The 16383-nt window shown below is 36.9% G+C and overlaps 1 protein-coding gene across 1 annotated transcript in view; it reads left to right on the top strand.

Moving 5' to 3' along the window:
• The window catches only part of TMEM117 (transmembrane protein 117), a 753498-nt gene that overhangs the window by 428416 nt on the left and 308699 nt on the right, over nt 1–16383 (top strand). The window contains 1 exon segment of the mRNA XM_007937920.1: nt 7191–7248. Coding sequence (XP_007936111.1) covers nt 7191–7248 — 58 coding nt within the window.

Below are 16383 nucleotides of genomic sequence, written 5' to 3'. Positions count from 1 at the left end.
CTGCTCTTCCAGCCTGCTACTCTGGTGTCCCTGCGTTGTCTCTCCTCACCTGTGAGCCTGGGGCTCAAGGCTTTTATCCCCTTCCCTGCTCTTCCGCATAACCAATTATTATCATTGATATCAATAAGCTGAATACCTGTAAAAAGTTATATTAGCAAAAGTTGTATGCTAGATATATAAACAATGATGAAAAAAAGAGAAGCTGCTAGGTTGCTTGTGTATAACCAAACATCTCATGGATTTGGTTCCTTGGTTTGGAAGTTTAGGGTCATGGTTTCATGCAGGGTTTCAAATAGGTTCATTCTGGTTCAGCCCTCTGCTGAGAGTTTGGATTTTCACTGTTGATATACTGAATCAGAATCTACATTTAAACAAACTTCTTATGTATAAATAAGAATCATTGGGAGATCTATAAAGATTCACCTGGGGATCTTGTTAAAATGTAGATCTGATTCAGTATTTGGAAATGCAAATTCTCAGCAGGGGATCCAACCAGAATGAACTGGTTGCTCTGATTTCATGCAAAATCTCAATTAATTGGCCAAACAGCATTTTTTAGTGCTTCTATTTTATTTCCTAGTTTGTTGTACAGTGCTTGGAAACTTAATAGCTTGCAAGATGACTATCCAAAGCACAAGAATTAGTCTCCATTCACCTGGAGCAACAGAGAAAGAAGGAGAATCAGGAATAGGAGGAGGATATGGGATGTATGGCTAATTGCCTTCATGAACAGCTGCCTCCTGTCTCATGCCAAAAGAACTAGCTGGTGCCCAGCTACCATTACTGAACATTTTGATCAAAGATTACATAGAAGGATCCTGATCAAAAGGGGAAAATGTAAAACAGAGTTTGAAATTTCCATGGATTCCAGACTTTGTGGAGCCATGGAGGCTGGATGAACCCCTGAAACTGTTGCCCTGAGATAATCTTTAAACTTTAAACCAAAAATACTCCCTGAAATCTTAAAACCAAATAGTAGTTTAGCTTAACGAGTAAAAATGTTCTGCCATGAGCATTGAGTATGATGTTCTTTTAAGAACTATGGGATCCAAGTAACAATAGAAATTTGAAAGTTGAGATAGGAAACTTAGGGGGCAGTTAATGAAGGAAGAAAAACTCAGAAAAGGAGGATGAGAACCGTTGCTTAACTTGAAGAATGTAAGCAATGTCACTAAATTGTACAAACTGCTGAGTTGGTGTATGTTGGTTGTATATTCTCAACAACAACAGTAAAATAAAATTTTGAAAATAAAATCATTGAGCCCCTGTGCCTCTTCTAAATGTTTTGAATCTATTAACTTATTTAGACTCAATGTTGTTAGTGATTCACATTCTTATCCCCATTTTACAGCTGAATAAATGGAGGCACTGTTTGCTGAAGGTAACACAGTTAAGGGTCTATAGTGAATAGGTTTCATGAATATAGGACAGTGAGGATATTATGGATATTGAGTAACACTTCACTTATTTGACACTAAAAATAGACATTTTATTAACTCAGCATTTAAGAATAGTGCAACTTAATCCTTGGAGGTTGGTGATTGTAGTTGTTTTGGTGGAATCTTTCTCAAGTTTATTGCATATGTCCCTATCTTACTAAACAGAAAACAATCAATGTGACTTAACATTTTTATATTTATAGCAGAATGAATGTTGAATTTGCTTTGAGCTTCCAAACCTCAATCCTGGTACTGATTAACTATATTATCTAGGCCTTAAGTTCCTTACCAGTAGATTGAGCTGATAACTACATCTTTGTCAAGCACTTAGCACAGGACTTGACTTGGTTTATGCTGTGTTCTAAAAATGCTAGCTATTTGCCATTTATTTATTTTTGCTCCCATTTCCTTAAAAGGTAAGTGGGAATAATGGCCAATATATGGAGATGTGTGATCATTGGATAAAGGGAGTTATATATATTCTCACTTATAAATGCGTGTGTGCATAACACTCCCTAATGCAGTGCTTAGCATTCAGTAAGTATTTAGATTAAATGAGTTAATGCAGGCAGAGCCCTTAGAAATGTGCCAGGCACATAGGAAGTACTCAGTAATGACAGTTAGCTGCTTTCATTACTGTACTGTCGTTTATTTTTTATTGTTCAGTTTTTTGTCCTGTTGCTTTTATTCTCTATTTTTCTGTTGACTTCTGGCTGTGGTAGATTAACGTATTCAGAAATTTGTATTGAATGTTTAAGTATACCAGATATATTAGGCCCAATCTCCAAGATCCATGTTTCAGGAAAGTGAGGATTAAGTGGTGAGCAAGGTGGTGAGATCAACCATCCAGGCTGGTTTGAAGCTTTATGAAACATGAGGGTAGAGGAGTTGAGTCAAGATCAGCTATAGAAACTGAATTAGGCTCTAAGCATTCATTTAAGGAGCTCTGGCGACACAATGGTTAAGTGTTCAGCTGCTAACCAAAAGTTCGAAGGTTCAAACCCACCAGTGGTTCCAAAGGAGAAAAGATCTGATGATCTGCTTCCATAAAGATGATAGCCTAGGAAACATTATGTCCTAAAGGGCTGCTGTGAGTCAGAATCAACTCAATGGCACACAACAGTAGACATTCATTTGGAAATCATCACAATTTGTCTGTTTGAAGCTACTAAAGTGAATTTAAAGAAAAAGAAAGGGAGTGAACTTGGTTGGAGATCCAGGGAACACAGACATTCTAGAGAAATACAGAGAAACAAAAGTGAGAATGATTGTTCATAGATGTGAGAGCCCCAGAAACTTTGGGAATTGAATGTGGACATAAAAGTTATGGGCCACCTGGCTTTTAAATGTCCATTCACTTCTTCTCCAACAATTGATCCTGTTTCCTTTCTCTGGGCCCTTGTACAAACTTTGGGATATGTGCTAATTCTTGGTCCCACTTCTCCAAATTTCTCAAGACTCCAATGAATGTAGCCTTCTGAACTTTCTCCAGGAATGGCAGTTGGCACTCATCATTGGATGAAAGAGCCTTCTTGGAACTTTTCCATCAGAACCACTTCCCCACCTGTCACATATTTTAGGTCCTCCTATTCTGACCTAATCCACATCTATCAGCTGGTTGCTTGGGATGCCCTGGTTGAGCGACTTATGTTGCCAAAACCTTACTGTTTTCACAAGGAGCTATTTTGTTTTGTCCTTATTTTTTTCTCTTCCTTCTGCAGGTATCTGGAATGAATGAATGAATACATGAATAAGTTCATGATAGTTACTTCTACACCTAGATGTATACTAATCACAGCAGTGGCCATTGCAGTTGTTTCAATGGAAATATCCCTGATACCATCTTACCTCCATAACACAAAGTGGACTAAGGCATATTGCCACCACCTGCCTATCAGTTTATTATTAGTCTATTAGTTTATTATACTGTGGTGGCTTATGTGTTTCTATGATGCTAGAAGCTATGCCATAGGTATTTCAAATACCAGCAGGGCCATGAGTGGTAAACAGATTTCAGCAATGCTTCCAGACTAAGGCAGACTAGGAAGAAAGACCTGGCAATCTACTGCCAATAATTAACCAGTTAGCCTATGGAGCACAACAGAACAGAATAGTATAGAGCAGAAAATTTTCTAATACAGTGTTGGAATATAAACCCCCAAGGTCAAAATGAACTATAAAATAGGTGCAACAGTGGACTCAAACATACCAATGATCATAAAGATGGCTGGGAGCAGCCAACTGTTTATTATGTTATATGTAAGTGCCCATGAGTTGGAGCTGACTCCCCAGCAGCTAACAGTAATAAGGCATGTGTGACCTTGATAGGCAAAGCATGATTATGTTTCTCAAAAATAGTTATTGGATCAAAGGTTAAAACACAGCTTCTTCCGAGTTGTTTTGCACTCTAGAGAAATCACTGATGCTTTCAGTGCATTTTGATTGGTCAGCATTTAGCATGTGCTTTATTCTAGCGACACCAGCCAGTGGACCAGAGAGGTCTCTGGTTAACCTCAGCCCACTCTTGGGGCTCACTTACATTATCTGTTCAGGAGTCCAAAAGCATAGAGTTGCCATTCAAAGACGTTGAGCTAGGATACTTTCATGATGGGTTACTTCAGAGCTTACAAATTCTTCTTTGAAAGAAAGAGAACAAGTCAACAAATCTGTAATGTTTGAATTTTAACAGAGGTCTAGGGACCTACCACATTTAAAAAATACAACTTAAAATTCTTCAATTATGAATGTATCATATTTAAATTGCTCACCAAAAATATTCATACATTCTTAATACATACTTTCCACAGAAATATTCCATGACATAACATTTAGAGATACGGAGAGCTTAGAAATGCTTTAAAAACTTTTTTTTTAAAGGGTGAGCTCTACATTTATCTCGCAATGGTACAGAATTTCTATCTTTAGCTAAGTCTGTATTTTTGAAATGATCTTTCACTGAAGGTACAAAAAGATAATAGAAGCAGGAAGTAAATATATTCTTATCTTTGCAAGCTTTGCCTTAGAAGTAAGAGCTAAATGTGTGACACTTTTGAAAGCTCTATGATGATAGAGTTTTTTGATCATGATCAGTTTTATTTATGGGAATTTATAGCATTAGAACACAAAAAGAGAAAAAGTGGACTTATTTTGCTTAAGTCAGAATAATGATTGGGAAAATTATTTATTTCACTGACTCCTGCCAGAATAAAATGGTGAGTATCATCAGAATTTACTAATTTCAAAAAACATTGTTGAGTTGGCCATTTATTAGCACATGGTTAAAAATGTGATCTTGAAAATGTAACATTCTCAGTAGAATCTTAATTACCTTTTATAATTTAACACAAAAAATATCTAATCTTCTAATGGCATTTAAAATTATTAAATTGACTCAGTGTAAGCCAAGAGTACTGGATTTTTCTGAAGCATTTTGTTGTTTTCACTTAGCATTGAACCAGAGGTAGGGACAACCCCTCACTTCTCCTTCCAAATGAGAGGGATCCCAAGATGATTGAACTGGTTCCCAGGAATTCTGGGAGCATGCGGCAGAGGCTCAGGTGGAGATGAACATAATCGCCAATCCCTAAAGGTTCTGGAATGAATAGAATATAAAATAGAATAAGAGAGAACTGAGAGGCAGCATTCAGGGACTGAAACATAAACCAAAGACAGAAAACCGTACCACTTGGAAGGGCTAGTCCCTTATAGAAGAAAACAGTATGGAAATATTGAAACAAGAGTTTTGAAATAGAGAGAATATTCTTTGAGCTCTGGGACATAATATAAGAGGATTTCTGAAATGAGGGACTAGCAGTCTTTGCCTTAGTAGGGTGGGCAGTTGAGGCAGAAGCTATAAGAATCAATTAACTCATGATCTGGATCTGTCATTTAACCCCATTCATGGTTAGCAGCACTAGCATCTTCAGTTGAGTAAAACAAAAAAATGTGGATGTATAAAAATGATTTTTTGGGGGTACTACTAATAATTATTGTGGAAGAAAGGAAGTTTCACACTGTGTTTGGTTCTCCTTAATATGAATAACCCTGAAATGCTTGAAATTCAGCAAAAAAATTCATAGTCTTTATGGAGTGAATTACACAAGATCAGTCAGTTTCTAACTGGATAAATAAAATTTCCTAAAATAAGCATATTTTACAACCTAAGTGGCCATGCTGCTACAAGCCTTGCAGTTAAAAGATTGTATTCCTTAGACCTGTAGTCAGACTCTTAAACTCACACAAATTGAGGAGTTCTGTGAAGTTTTCTCCTTGTTGTACAGATTAGGGCATTCTGGCATAAACTTTAAAATTCTCCAACTAATTCTGTCTTTGAAATTAGCCATTATCAGATTTTACAAGGCTCTTATTAAATATGAAAATACCTTAAAATATGGCCCAAATCTGTCAAAAGTAAAGCCTGTACTTTTTGTTCCCAGATAAATATTGTACCTAACCCATGATGATGTTGTTGTTGTTGTTCAGTGATGTCAATCAGTTTTTATGCATTATGACTCCATGTGAAAGAGTAGAATGCCCTCATAGGATTTTCTAGGCTGGTGGCATAGTGCCTAAGGCACTTGACTGCTAACCAGAAGGTTGGTGGTTCAAACCCACCAGCCACTCTTTGGAAGGAAGATTGGGCCATCTACTTCCGTAGAGATACTGACTTAGAAACTAAAGGAGGGGTGGCTATGAATCGGAGATGACTCGACAGCACATAACAACCACCACCACAACAATCTGTGAATAGATTGCCAAGTCTTTCTTCTACAAAGCTGCTGGGTGGGTTTGGACCACCAACCTTTGAGTTAGCAGCCAGTAGTAAATGTCTGCTGAATGATTGAACTGATTTTGGAACTCTTTGCCACAATTTGCTCTTCTTGTAAAGATTGTCACAATGTCTTGTGAGATAATTACACCTTTCTTCTACTTGAGTTATACAGAAATTCCCAGATTCATGTAATAGGATGGCTTCTCAAAATACCAAAAGAAAAACAAACTCACTGCCAAAAACCAAACCAAACGCACTGCTGTGGAGTAGGATCTGAATCATAGCGACTACTCCTTGGGTTTCAGAGGCAGTATCACTATGGTAGTAGATTGCCCAACCTTCCTTTTGAGCAGTGGTTGGTGGGTTTGAACAACCAGCCTTCTGGTTAGCAGTCAAGTACCTTAGGCACTACACCACAAGAATATCAATTTTGGAATCAGTTGATGGGGAATTCTCATTCCAACTCTGCCACTTTCAATCTGTGAGACACTGAATAAATTACATTTTTGAGTCTTAGTTTCTTCCACTGAAGAATAGAGAAAATGAGGTGTACATGTAGACAGTTCTGAGATTTACATTATGTGATTCATGTCAAGGACTTAGTTCTGTGCCCAGCAAAGTCTGAACCAAAAGGAAAGGTATAAAGTTCCGAACTGCCTTTTATTTTCTAAGTGCCTACCTTTAGTTGGGCCAGATAGAAAACTCCTGGATCTTTTGGTCTTATTCAGGATTGATTGCTTGCCTCAGAGAACTTATTGCTGTAAATGTTTTCTGCAAAAATATGGTGGGTTTTTTTTCTGTGTTTTTACAAGAACTATATAGTGTATTATTGAAACAATGGACAGTAAAAAAGAAAAATAAGTACACTCATATTTCTTCAGCACCACCAGTTGCCATCAAGTTGATTTTGACTCATGACAACCCCATGATTGTCAGAATAGAACTGTGCTCCACAGGAGTTTCAGTGGCTGATTTTTCAGAAGTTGCCAGGTCTTTCTTCCAAGCATCTGTGGGTGGATTCAAACTGCTGATGTTTTGGTTAGCAGCCATTAACAATTTGCACCATTCAGGGTTTCCACTCATATTTCTACTGTCTTGAAAAAATAAGGGTAACAGTTTGATTTATTTTCTTTTAATTTTTCATGTCTTTGTATATTGTTATATTTCCATGTCATATTCTAAATTCCATTACTTAGCATAATAACATGAGCATTTACTCACTGTTATTAAAATAGTTTTAATGAATGCATCATAATCCTGTTAGGCCCTAACATAGTTCAATTACCCATTCTTTCATTGTTGGGCACTTGGGCCCTTTTTAATGTTGTGCTGTTGGAAACAACGATGTATGTTGTGGTTGAAGCTTTCTTAATTTTTCATATTATTTTCTTGACTGGTAGCATAGTGCCTAAGGCACTTGACTGCTAACCAGAAGGCTGGTGGTTCAAACCCACCAGCCACTCCTTGGAAGGAAGATGGGGCAATCTACTTCCATAGTGATACTGCCTCGGAAACCCAAGGAGGGGTCGCTATGAGTCGGGTCCTACTCGATGGCACATAACAACAACAACAAGAAAAATTGGAACTTTTGAATTAAAATATGTATTTTTTAAAAACCTTCATTTTCCTTCCCAATAGGTGCACATTGATTTTTGGCCAAGCATGGTCTAAACAACCAATCAAAGTTCTTTCTACTCTTGGGAGAGAGAACTAGTGCATTTTGTATCTTTACATCAAGATGTATCAATGCTCTCCCTTCCCAGTTTTTTTAAAATCAGATTTATTTTTTTTAACTTTTTATTTTAAAATGACATAAAAGTTCCAAAAACAGTACAGAGACTTCCTCTGTATCCTTCCTCTAATTTCCCTGATGCTAACATCTTGCTGTTGTTAGTTGCTGTCAAGTTTGCTCTAACTCACGGCAACCTTGTGTATGACCGAGCAAAACATTACCTGGCCCTGTGCAATGTAATCCATAAGGTTTTCATTGGCTGATATTCAGAAGTAGATTGCCAGGCCTTTCTTCCTAGTCTATCTTAGTCTGGAAGTTCTGCTGAAACCTCTTTACCATGAGTGACTCAAAGTATTTGAAATTCCAATAACATAGCTTCCAATAGCACATCAACATGAATCCACCACACTATAACAAACTGAAGAGAGTGGTGGTTCACTTTTTACATAACCATAATTCAATTATATGAACCAGGAAGTTGACATTGGTATAATACTATTAACTAAGCTATAGATCATTTTAGAATCTCACCAGTTTTTCCACCATCTTTTTCTGTTCCAAAAGCCAGTCCAGGGTCTCCTATTGCATTTCGTTGTCATCTTCTTCATCTCTTGTGACAGTTTCAGTCTCTCTTTTTGTCCCATGACTTTTTTACTTTTGATGAGTTCAGGTTAGCTATTTAATTTGAATTTGCCCAATATTTTCTCCTGATTAGTTTGCACTTATGTATATTTGACAGGAAAAAAATCACAGAAGTGTTGTTGCAGCTTTTGCAGTGTATCACATCAGGGGTGCATGATATCAATATATCTTATTATGGAAGATGTTAAACTTGATCACTTGCTTAAGATGTCTGCCAAGTTTCTCCACCATAATGGTAGTATTTTTTTTTTTTTTCTTTTTGTAATAAATAAGGAGATCTGATGGTGCAGTGTTTAAGTACTTGGATGTTAACTGAAAAGGTGGTGGTTTCAATTCACCAGCTTCTCCGTAGGAGAAAGACAAAGCAGTCTGCTTCCATAAAGATTTCCAGCCTTGGAAACCAGTTCTACTCTGTCCTATAGGGTTGCTGTGAGTTGAGCTGAGTTGATGGCAATGGGTTTTAATTAATAACTATGTTGGGGGAGATAAATCTGACATTACAGAAATATTCTGTTTCTCCTTTATTTCTGCCCACTGCTTTTCTCATACATTGATTTTTCTTAGTTGAAACATTTTTAAATTTTTTTTAAAATTTCATTTTGTTGTTGTTGGGAATAAACACAGCAAAACATACACCAACTCAATCATTTTTCACATGTACGCTTCAGTGGCATTGATTGTGTTCTACAAGTTGCACAGCCATTCTCACCTCCTTTTCTGAGTTGGTCCTTTACACTTAATTAACATAAACTCACTACCCTTTAAGGTTCCTTACGTAATCTTTTGAGTTGCTGTTGTCATTTTGACCACATACGGGGGGTGCAGAACTCACTGCCATCCAATTGACTCTGACTCATAGTAAACCCCATTGCTTTTCCAAGGCTGTAAATCTTTACAGAAGCAGACTGCCTCATTTTTCTTTCACTGAGAGGCTGGTGGGTTCAAACCACTGACCTTTTGGTTAGCAGCCATGTGCCTTAACCACTACACCACCAGAGTTCCTTTGTCCCCATATAGAGAGATCTTAAAAGAGCATAATGTTCAAGGCAGACCTCTCTTTTTACTAGTTAAGCTAAACTATTATTTGGTTTTAAGAAGACTCCAAGGAATATTTTTGGTTTAAGTTTTAAAGATTGTCTCAGGGCAATTGTTTCAGAGCTTCATCTGAGCTCCAGAAAATCCTGAGTCCATAACAATTTGAAATTTCCCCCCTTTTGATTAGGATTCTTTTAGTAATGGTAGCCAAGCACCATCTGGTTCTTCCAGTCTCATAGCCAAGGATGCAGTTAGCCACACATTCCATATCCTCTTCCTCTTCCTGGCTCTCCTTCGTCTATTATTCCAAGTGAATTGAGACCAGTTATTGTGCCTTAGATGGCCACTTGCACTTTTAAGAGTCCAGGCACTACACAGTGAACTAGAAGGTAAAATAGAAGCTCTGAGCAAGTTATTAGGGCAATTAACTGGGATGTCCCATGATACATGACCCTAAACCTCCAAACCAAGGAACCAAATAGCATGAGGTGTTTGGTTATACACAGGCAGCCTCAGCAGTTACTCTTTTTGTTGTTGTAAATGTATCTATCACAACTTTTTTTTTTTTTTTTAATTGTGCTTTGGGTGCAAATTTATGTAGCAAACTTGTTTTACATTCAACAGTTCATGCATATCTGGTTTCATGGCCCGGATTACTGTCCCCAACCATAATGAACTCTCCTCCCCTCTCCTTCCTGTGGCCAACTCCTCACTGTGTCCCTCTCATCCATGCATTCCTGTCTGTCCAGCCTTCCCTCTATGTGAATGCTATCCCTCTGGTGTCTCATGGCTGCTTGTTCCAAGGGGTGCATCTCCCCAGAGTAGATGGGTGCATGATCTGGGGTAGGTAGGTGTTCTGTGTGTGGGTCTTTCTACCATTGGGCTGCAAGCCAATCCATGTCAGCAAGTCCATTTCTAAGCTGGAAGGGTAACCTGGGCCCATAGTCTCGAGGGTTCCACCTGTCTCTATCCAATCAGCAATTCTGGTCATTTTTGTCTATCACAACTTTTGCCAGACTAAAACAATTATTACTGTTGTGTTTGCTTAATGGTGGTTTTTGTATTTCTCTCATTCCTTCTATGTTCATTGATTGTATTTCTTTTGGAAGGAAGACATATGTTCTCTCCTCCATTTATTTATTTAGAAGATTTTTGAGCCTTTTAATACAGTTAACCAAATTAAATCCTGAAATATTTCTCCGGATTATATTTCTTAATAGTACTATTTAATAACAATAGGCATGTTTTTGCTCATTCAGTGGGCCAAAATGTCACTTTCTCAAGAGGTTGTTTCTGATTACCCTGTGTACATTGACTGCCCTCAACTTTGTTGTCTTCTGTTGTATAAAATGAAAACTTTAATACAGAATAGCACGGTTAGGAGAGAGACACTAATTTAGAGGGGCTGATCAGAGCAGCTTCTTGAGAAGGTGACATTTTTGCTGAGACCAGAAGCATGAAAAAGAGCCAGGCAGACAGAAAGCAGAGAAAAGAGTGTTCTGGGCAGAGAGGAAAACATATGCAAAGCCCTGAGATGGTTGAGGATTGGTGTATTCTGGGAATTAAAGGAAGGTCAGTGTTACCAGAGCATAGTAGATGAGGCAGAGTTGCCTGGGAGATGAGGTTGGGTGGTAAGCAGTAGCCACATCAAGCAGACTCTTGGAGGTTTTGTAAAGAAGATTGGATTTTATACTAAGGGCAGAGGGAAGCCACCAAAGGGCATTTTAACACAGGTTGTTTTGTCATTGTATAATCTGCTATGAGCTGACTCCACTGGGATTTTTACTTTTGCACTTCTACCTACATGATAGTTTTTTTGTTTTTTTAATTTTAAAAGTATTTATTCTCAAATTGTTTCCTTTTAAAGTAACGTGTTCTTGTTTTATCCATCTAATATACTCATGCATTTACTGAGAATATAAATGAGAATGGTTTTGACGTTAGATTTTTATAGTTACTGACCATTTGCTCTAACATATAATTTTGTTGTCCTTTTTTTAAGATAGTGTGTGCATTTTTTCCCATTTGTCAAATGGGTATAATTACATGAATTGTCTGACATTTTGAATTTTTCTTGTTATCGTTTACAAGTTCTTAGCATAGAACATATATTGTTTCATCTGTCAGATTTTTTTGCACAAAATTTCCCATTTATTTATTTATTTATTTATTTTGACCTTTAAATATTTTTATAAAATGTTTTATTTTGATGTTGTTATATATTTCAGTTTTTTCTTTGAAATTTCATTGATAAGTTTTAAGCATAGAAAGTTCTCCTTTATGAAGAGGTCAGATAAAGATTCCCCTCATAGTTTCTTCTAGTAATTTATGAATGGATTTTCTTCAGAATGAAGTATCTTTGATGTTTATTTTCCATAATTATTAAAATGATGGAGTGTACATTTATCTCTAAATGAAAAGAAATAGCCAATATTTAAGAAACTTCAGGAAATCTTTAAACAAAACAAAACAATTTTTCATACATCTATGATCCAAGAGCTCTAGTGCTTTAGTGCCTAAGGCATTTGGCTGCTAACCAGAAGGCTGGTGGTTCAAACCCACCAGCCACTCCTCAGAGAGAAGGTTGGGCAATCTACTTCCATAGTGATACCACCTTGAAAACCCAAGGGGGGGTCGCTATGTGTCGGATCGGAGTCGATGGGAAAACACAACAACAACAACAACAGTGACCCACTGTAGTTACTTTTCAACATCTGATAAAATGTCTAGTCAAGTCCTTTGCCTGGTATTATTGTGTTAATTATCTTTTTGTTGTTGACTTGTGGGAATTCTTTATATATTCTGGAAATCAAACCCTTATCAGAAATATGTCCCAAATATTTTCTCCCGTTCTGTAGGTTGTCTCTTCACTTTGTTCATAAAGTCCTTTGATGAACAAAAGTTTTCAATTTTGATGAAGTCCAATTTATCTATTTTGTCTTTTGTTGTTCTGATTTTTGATGTCATATCTGTGAATCCATTGGCAAAAGCTAGGTCCTGTAGCATTACTCATATGTTTTGTTCTAATAGTTTCATGACTTTAGCTCTTATATTTATGTGTTCAATCCATTTTAAGCTAATTTTTGTATGTGCTATGAGGTATTCTTCATTGTTTTGCACGTAGAGATACAAATGTCCCAGCACCACTTAATTGAAGAGACTACTTCCCACCATTGGATAGAGTTAGCATACTTGTTGACAGTCAATTAGCCATAGATGTATGGGTTTAGGTAATTTTGCTTTTATATAGAACATGGCAATGAAATTTTATGTATTGAATTTTTTTAAAAAATTTGAGTTTTCTTAGACCAGAACTTTTAATATCCTTAACAAACTCATTCATTCATCTACTCTTTCAGCAAACTTATTGAATACCTCATTTGTGACGACCTCTGGGTTAGTTTCTGTGAATATACATTAAATAAGATACACATGTTTCATGACTCCATAGAGTTAACAATTTAGCAGGGAAAGCAGATAAATTGAATGTTGTTGAACATTTTTATAATTATTGTATAGCCCTATGGAAATACCCATCAGGAATTCCTGACTTAAATTGATCAGGTCAAGAAAGGCCTCTTTCAAATAGTGGTGGTACTTGAATGAAAATCTGTCAGCAGGTTGAAGAAGGACAATGGCAGCAGAGACATAGAGTGTCAAGGAAAGGACCCGAATGTTTGAAGATTCATAGAGAGACTCAGAGAGGTAAGAGAGTCTCTGAGTCATACAATTCTTGCTGAAACAGCAGGAGTGTGGGGGAAATAAAGCTGAAGAGGTACAAAGACTAGGCTTTAAAATGTGTGTGTGTGTGTGTGTGTGTGTGTGTGAAGAGTGCTGTTACATAGAGGTGACTGCGATCAATGTCATGAAACAAAATGTGTTAAAATTATTGAGTGGAGAACTAATTTTCTCTGTAAACTTTAACCCAAACTACAATAATAAATAAATAGAAGATATATATATATATATATATATATATATATATATATATATATTCTGTAAGCCTCAGTAAGTATTTTGACTTCTAAGCAGATTTGCTGTCTACTATGGCCAGAAAGTGGAGACTATTTTTGAGAGGATAAAGAGTCAATACAGAAACACCAGTTAGGAGTTCAGGTTAGAGAAGATGGAGCTTACATTTGGGTAATATTGGTGAAGACAGAAAGAAGGGAACAGATTTGAGAGATATCTTATGATTGAAGTGGCAAGATTTTGTGATAGCTCATCATGGGAGTAGAGAAACCAAGGATGGCCCCAATTTTCTGGCTATTGAAAATGGGTAGACTTTAGTGTTGTTGACTGGGAGAGAGAGCAACAGAAGAGAAAGAACTGTTTGGGAGTGGGGATGGCAGGTGCAATGTTGAGTTTGATATGGCTGAATTAAGAGGAAGTATCTAAAAAAAAAAAAAAAAAAAAAGGTAAGATAGACCAGCCCAGAACTCAGCACCCAGAACTCAGATAGGAGTACAGTGTTAGAGATATATATTCAAACATCTTTGGCTAACAGATGATTATAGAAATCGTGTCACTTAATGAGCTTCCTGAGCAGAGAGTACATGAACACCTAGGATAAAGACCCAAGAACTTCACTATTTTTGATCAGGTAAAGTGGGTAGAGGTGAAAAAAGTAGATTGATAGAGACTGACAACACTGATGGGGAAAATTCAGGACAGTAGCATCACAAATCAAAGGAAAGAGAATTCTGCAAAGAAAAGAATGGCCAACAGTGACAAATACTACCGAGAAGTCGTATAAGCTAAACCCTGGAAAGATGATTATTGGTTCAATTGAAATGGATAGTCTTTGGTGATATGTGTGAAGTCAGTTCCAGTAGAGTTATGATATAGCTATGATTTGAGACAGTTCAGTTAAATTTGTAGTGAAGATGAAGAATAGCAAATGTTGATGATTTATTTATGATGTTTGTCTGTGAAGGAAGAAAAGAGGTGGGATAGAAACTGAAGGGAGAGATGGGGCCAAGGGAGGATTTCTGTTTGATTTGTTTTTAAGAAAGGAGGAGCTTAATCTTGTAAATTTCAAAATTTCTTCCAAAAAGTTAGTACTGATTTATGTCTCTGGCAATCACCTATGAGAGTGTTTGCCTCATGTATGGCTAACTAGAATACAATCTTACTATCTGTAGTGAAATTTAAGCTCTTCTGTGGCAGGGATATTTTTTTCTCCTTGCTCTTTGCTGTACACAGCACCTAGAACAGCACCTGGCACATAGTAGGTGCTCAATAAATACATGTTGGATGAATTAATGAATAATATATCTTTGTTAATTTGAAATGAATGAATGGTATCATTATTGCTTTAGTGTACAAGTCTTTTTTTTTTTTTAAACTGGTAAAGTAATCTGATGAATAACAATCCCCATTAAATTGATAACTCTTTAAAGAAAAGGGTATGATTGTTTATCCATGGATCCCCATTATCTTGTATGGTATTTAGCAGTTAATAGGAGCTCTGGTGGCATAGTGCCTAAGGCGTTTGACTGCTAACCAGAAGGCTGGCAGTTCAAACCCACCAGCCACTCCTTGGAAGGAAGATTGAGCAGTCTACTTCCGTAGAGATACCTCATCGGAAACCCAAGGAGGGGTTGCTATGAGTTGGAAATGACTCAATTTCAGTGAGTTTGATTTTTGTTGTTGTTGTTGTTTAGGCTATAAAATATATTTGTGTCAGGTAACTAATTTCATTTTTTACATGTGGGAGGAATGAAGAGCATTCAAGGGGGAAGTCAGGCAGGGAACTTTTTCTCAGTTTTTATGCTCTAGTTTACTTAAACCAAAGAAAGTATTTTTCCTTGTTTATTATGGTAATATATATAACATTCCATTTTAACCATAGTAAGGGTAAAATCCAGTGACATTAACCACCATCATCACTATTTGCTTCCAAAATTTTTTCATCACCCTAAACAGAACATGCTCTGATGGTGTAATGCTTAAAGCATTTGGCTGCTAACCAGAAGTTTGGTAGTTCAAAACCCCTAGCCACTCCTTGGAAGGAAGATGGGACAATCTATTTCTGTAAAGATTTACTGCCTTGGAAACCTAGTGGGGGTTGTTATGAGTCAGAATTGACTTGATGGCAGTGAGTTTGTTTTTTCTCTTTCTTCTTTTTGAGTTTTGGACAGACGTTGTGCCCATCAAGCAGTAACTCGCTATTCCCTGGCCCCAGCCCATGCAGACTACTCATCTGCTTTCTGTCTCTGTGCAAGTGCTTATTTAGATATTTTGTATAAATGGGATCATACAATATTTGTCCTTTTGTATTTGGCTCATTTCACTTAACATAATATTGTCAAGGGTTGTGTTGTCACATGTATCTATCAGAACTACATTTTTATTGCTGAATTCCACTGTGTGTGTGTGTGTGAATTTTTTTAATCCATTCATCTATTGATAGACATTTGGGTCATTTCATTTTTTGGCTATTGTGACTACTGTCACAAAGAACAGTGGTGTACATGTATTTGTTTGAGTTCCTGCTTTCAATTATTTTGGGTATGTACAGTATTTCCCTTTCCACATATTTTGTGGAGATTAAAATCTGGTGGCCTTCACTTAACTATGTTCCATTTCATTGTCTGTGCATTGTGAGATATTCCTGATACTCTGAAATTCCAGCTGCTGATGGAGAGAATGGTGTGTAATGATCTCAAAAACCCATTGTCCTAGAGTAAATTCTGATTCATTCTCTGTAGGACACAGTAGAACTGCTCTCACTGAGTTTCCAAGGCTGTAAATCATTTCCA

The sequence above is a fragment of the Orycteropus afer genome, unplaced genomic scaffold, assembly GCF_000298275.1.
Source record: "Orycteropus afer afer isolate SDZICR_OR568_19922 unplaced genomic scaffold, OryAfe1.0 scaffold00045, whole genome shotgun sequence".
Taxonomy (NCBI): Eukaryota; Metazoa; Chordata; class Mammalia; order Tubulidentata; family Orycteropodidae; genus Orycteropus; species Orycteropus afer.
This window is presented reverse-complemented; position numbering and strand designations above follow the sequence as displayed.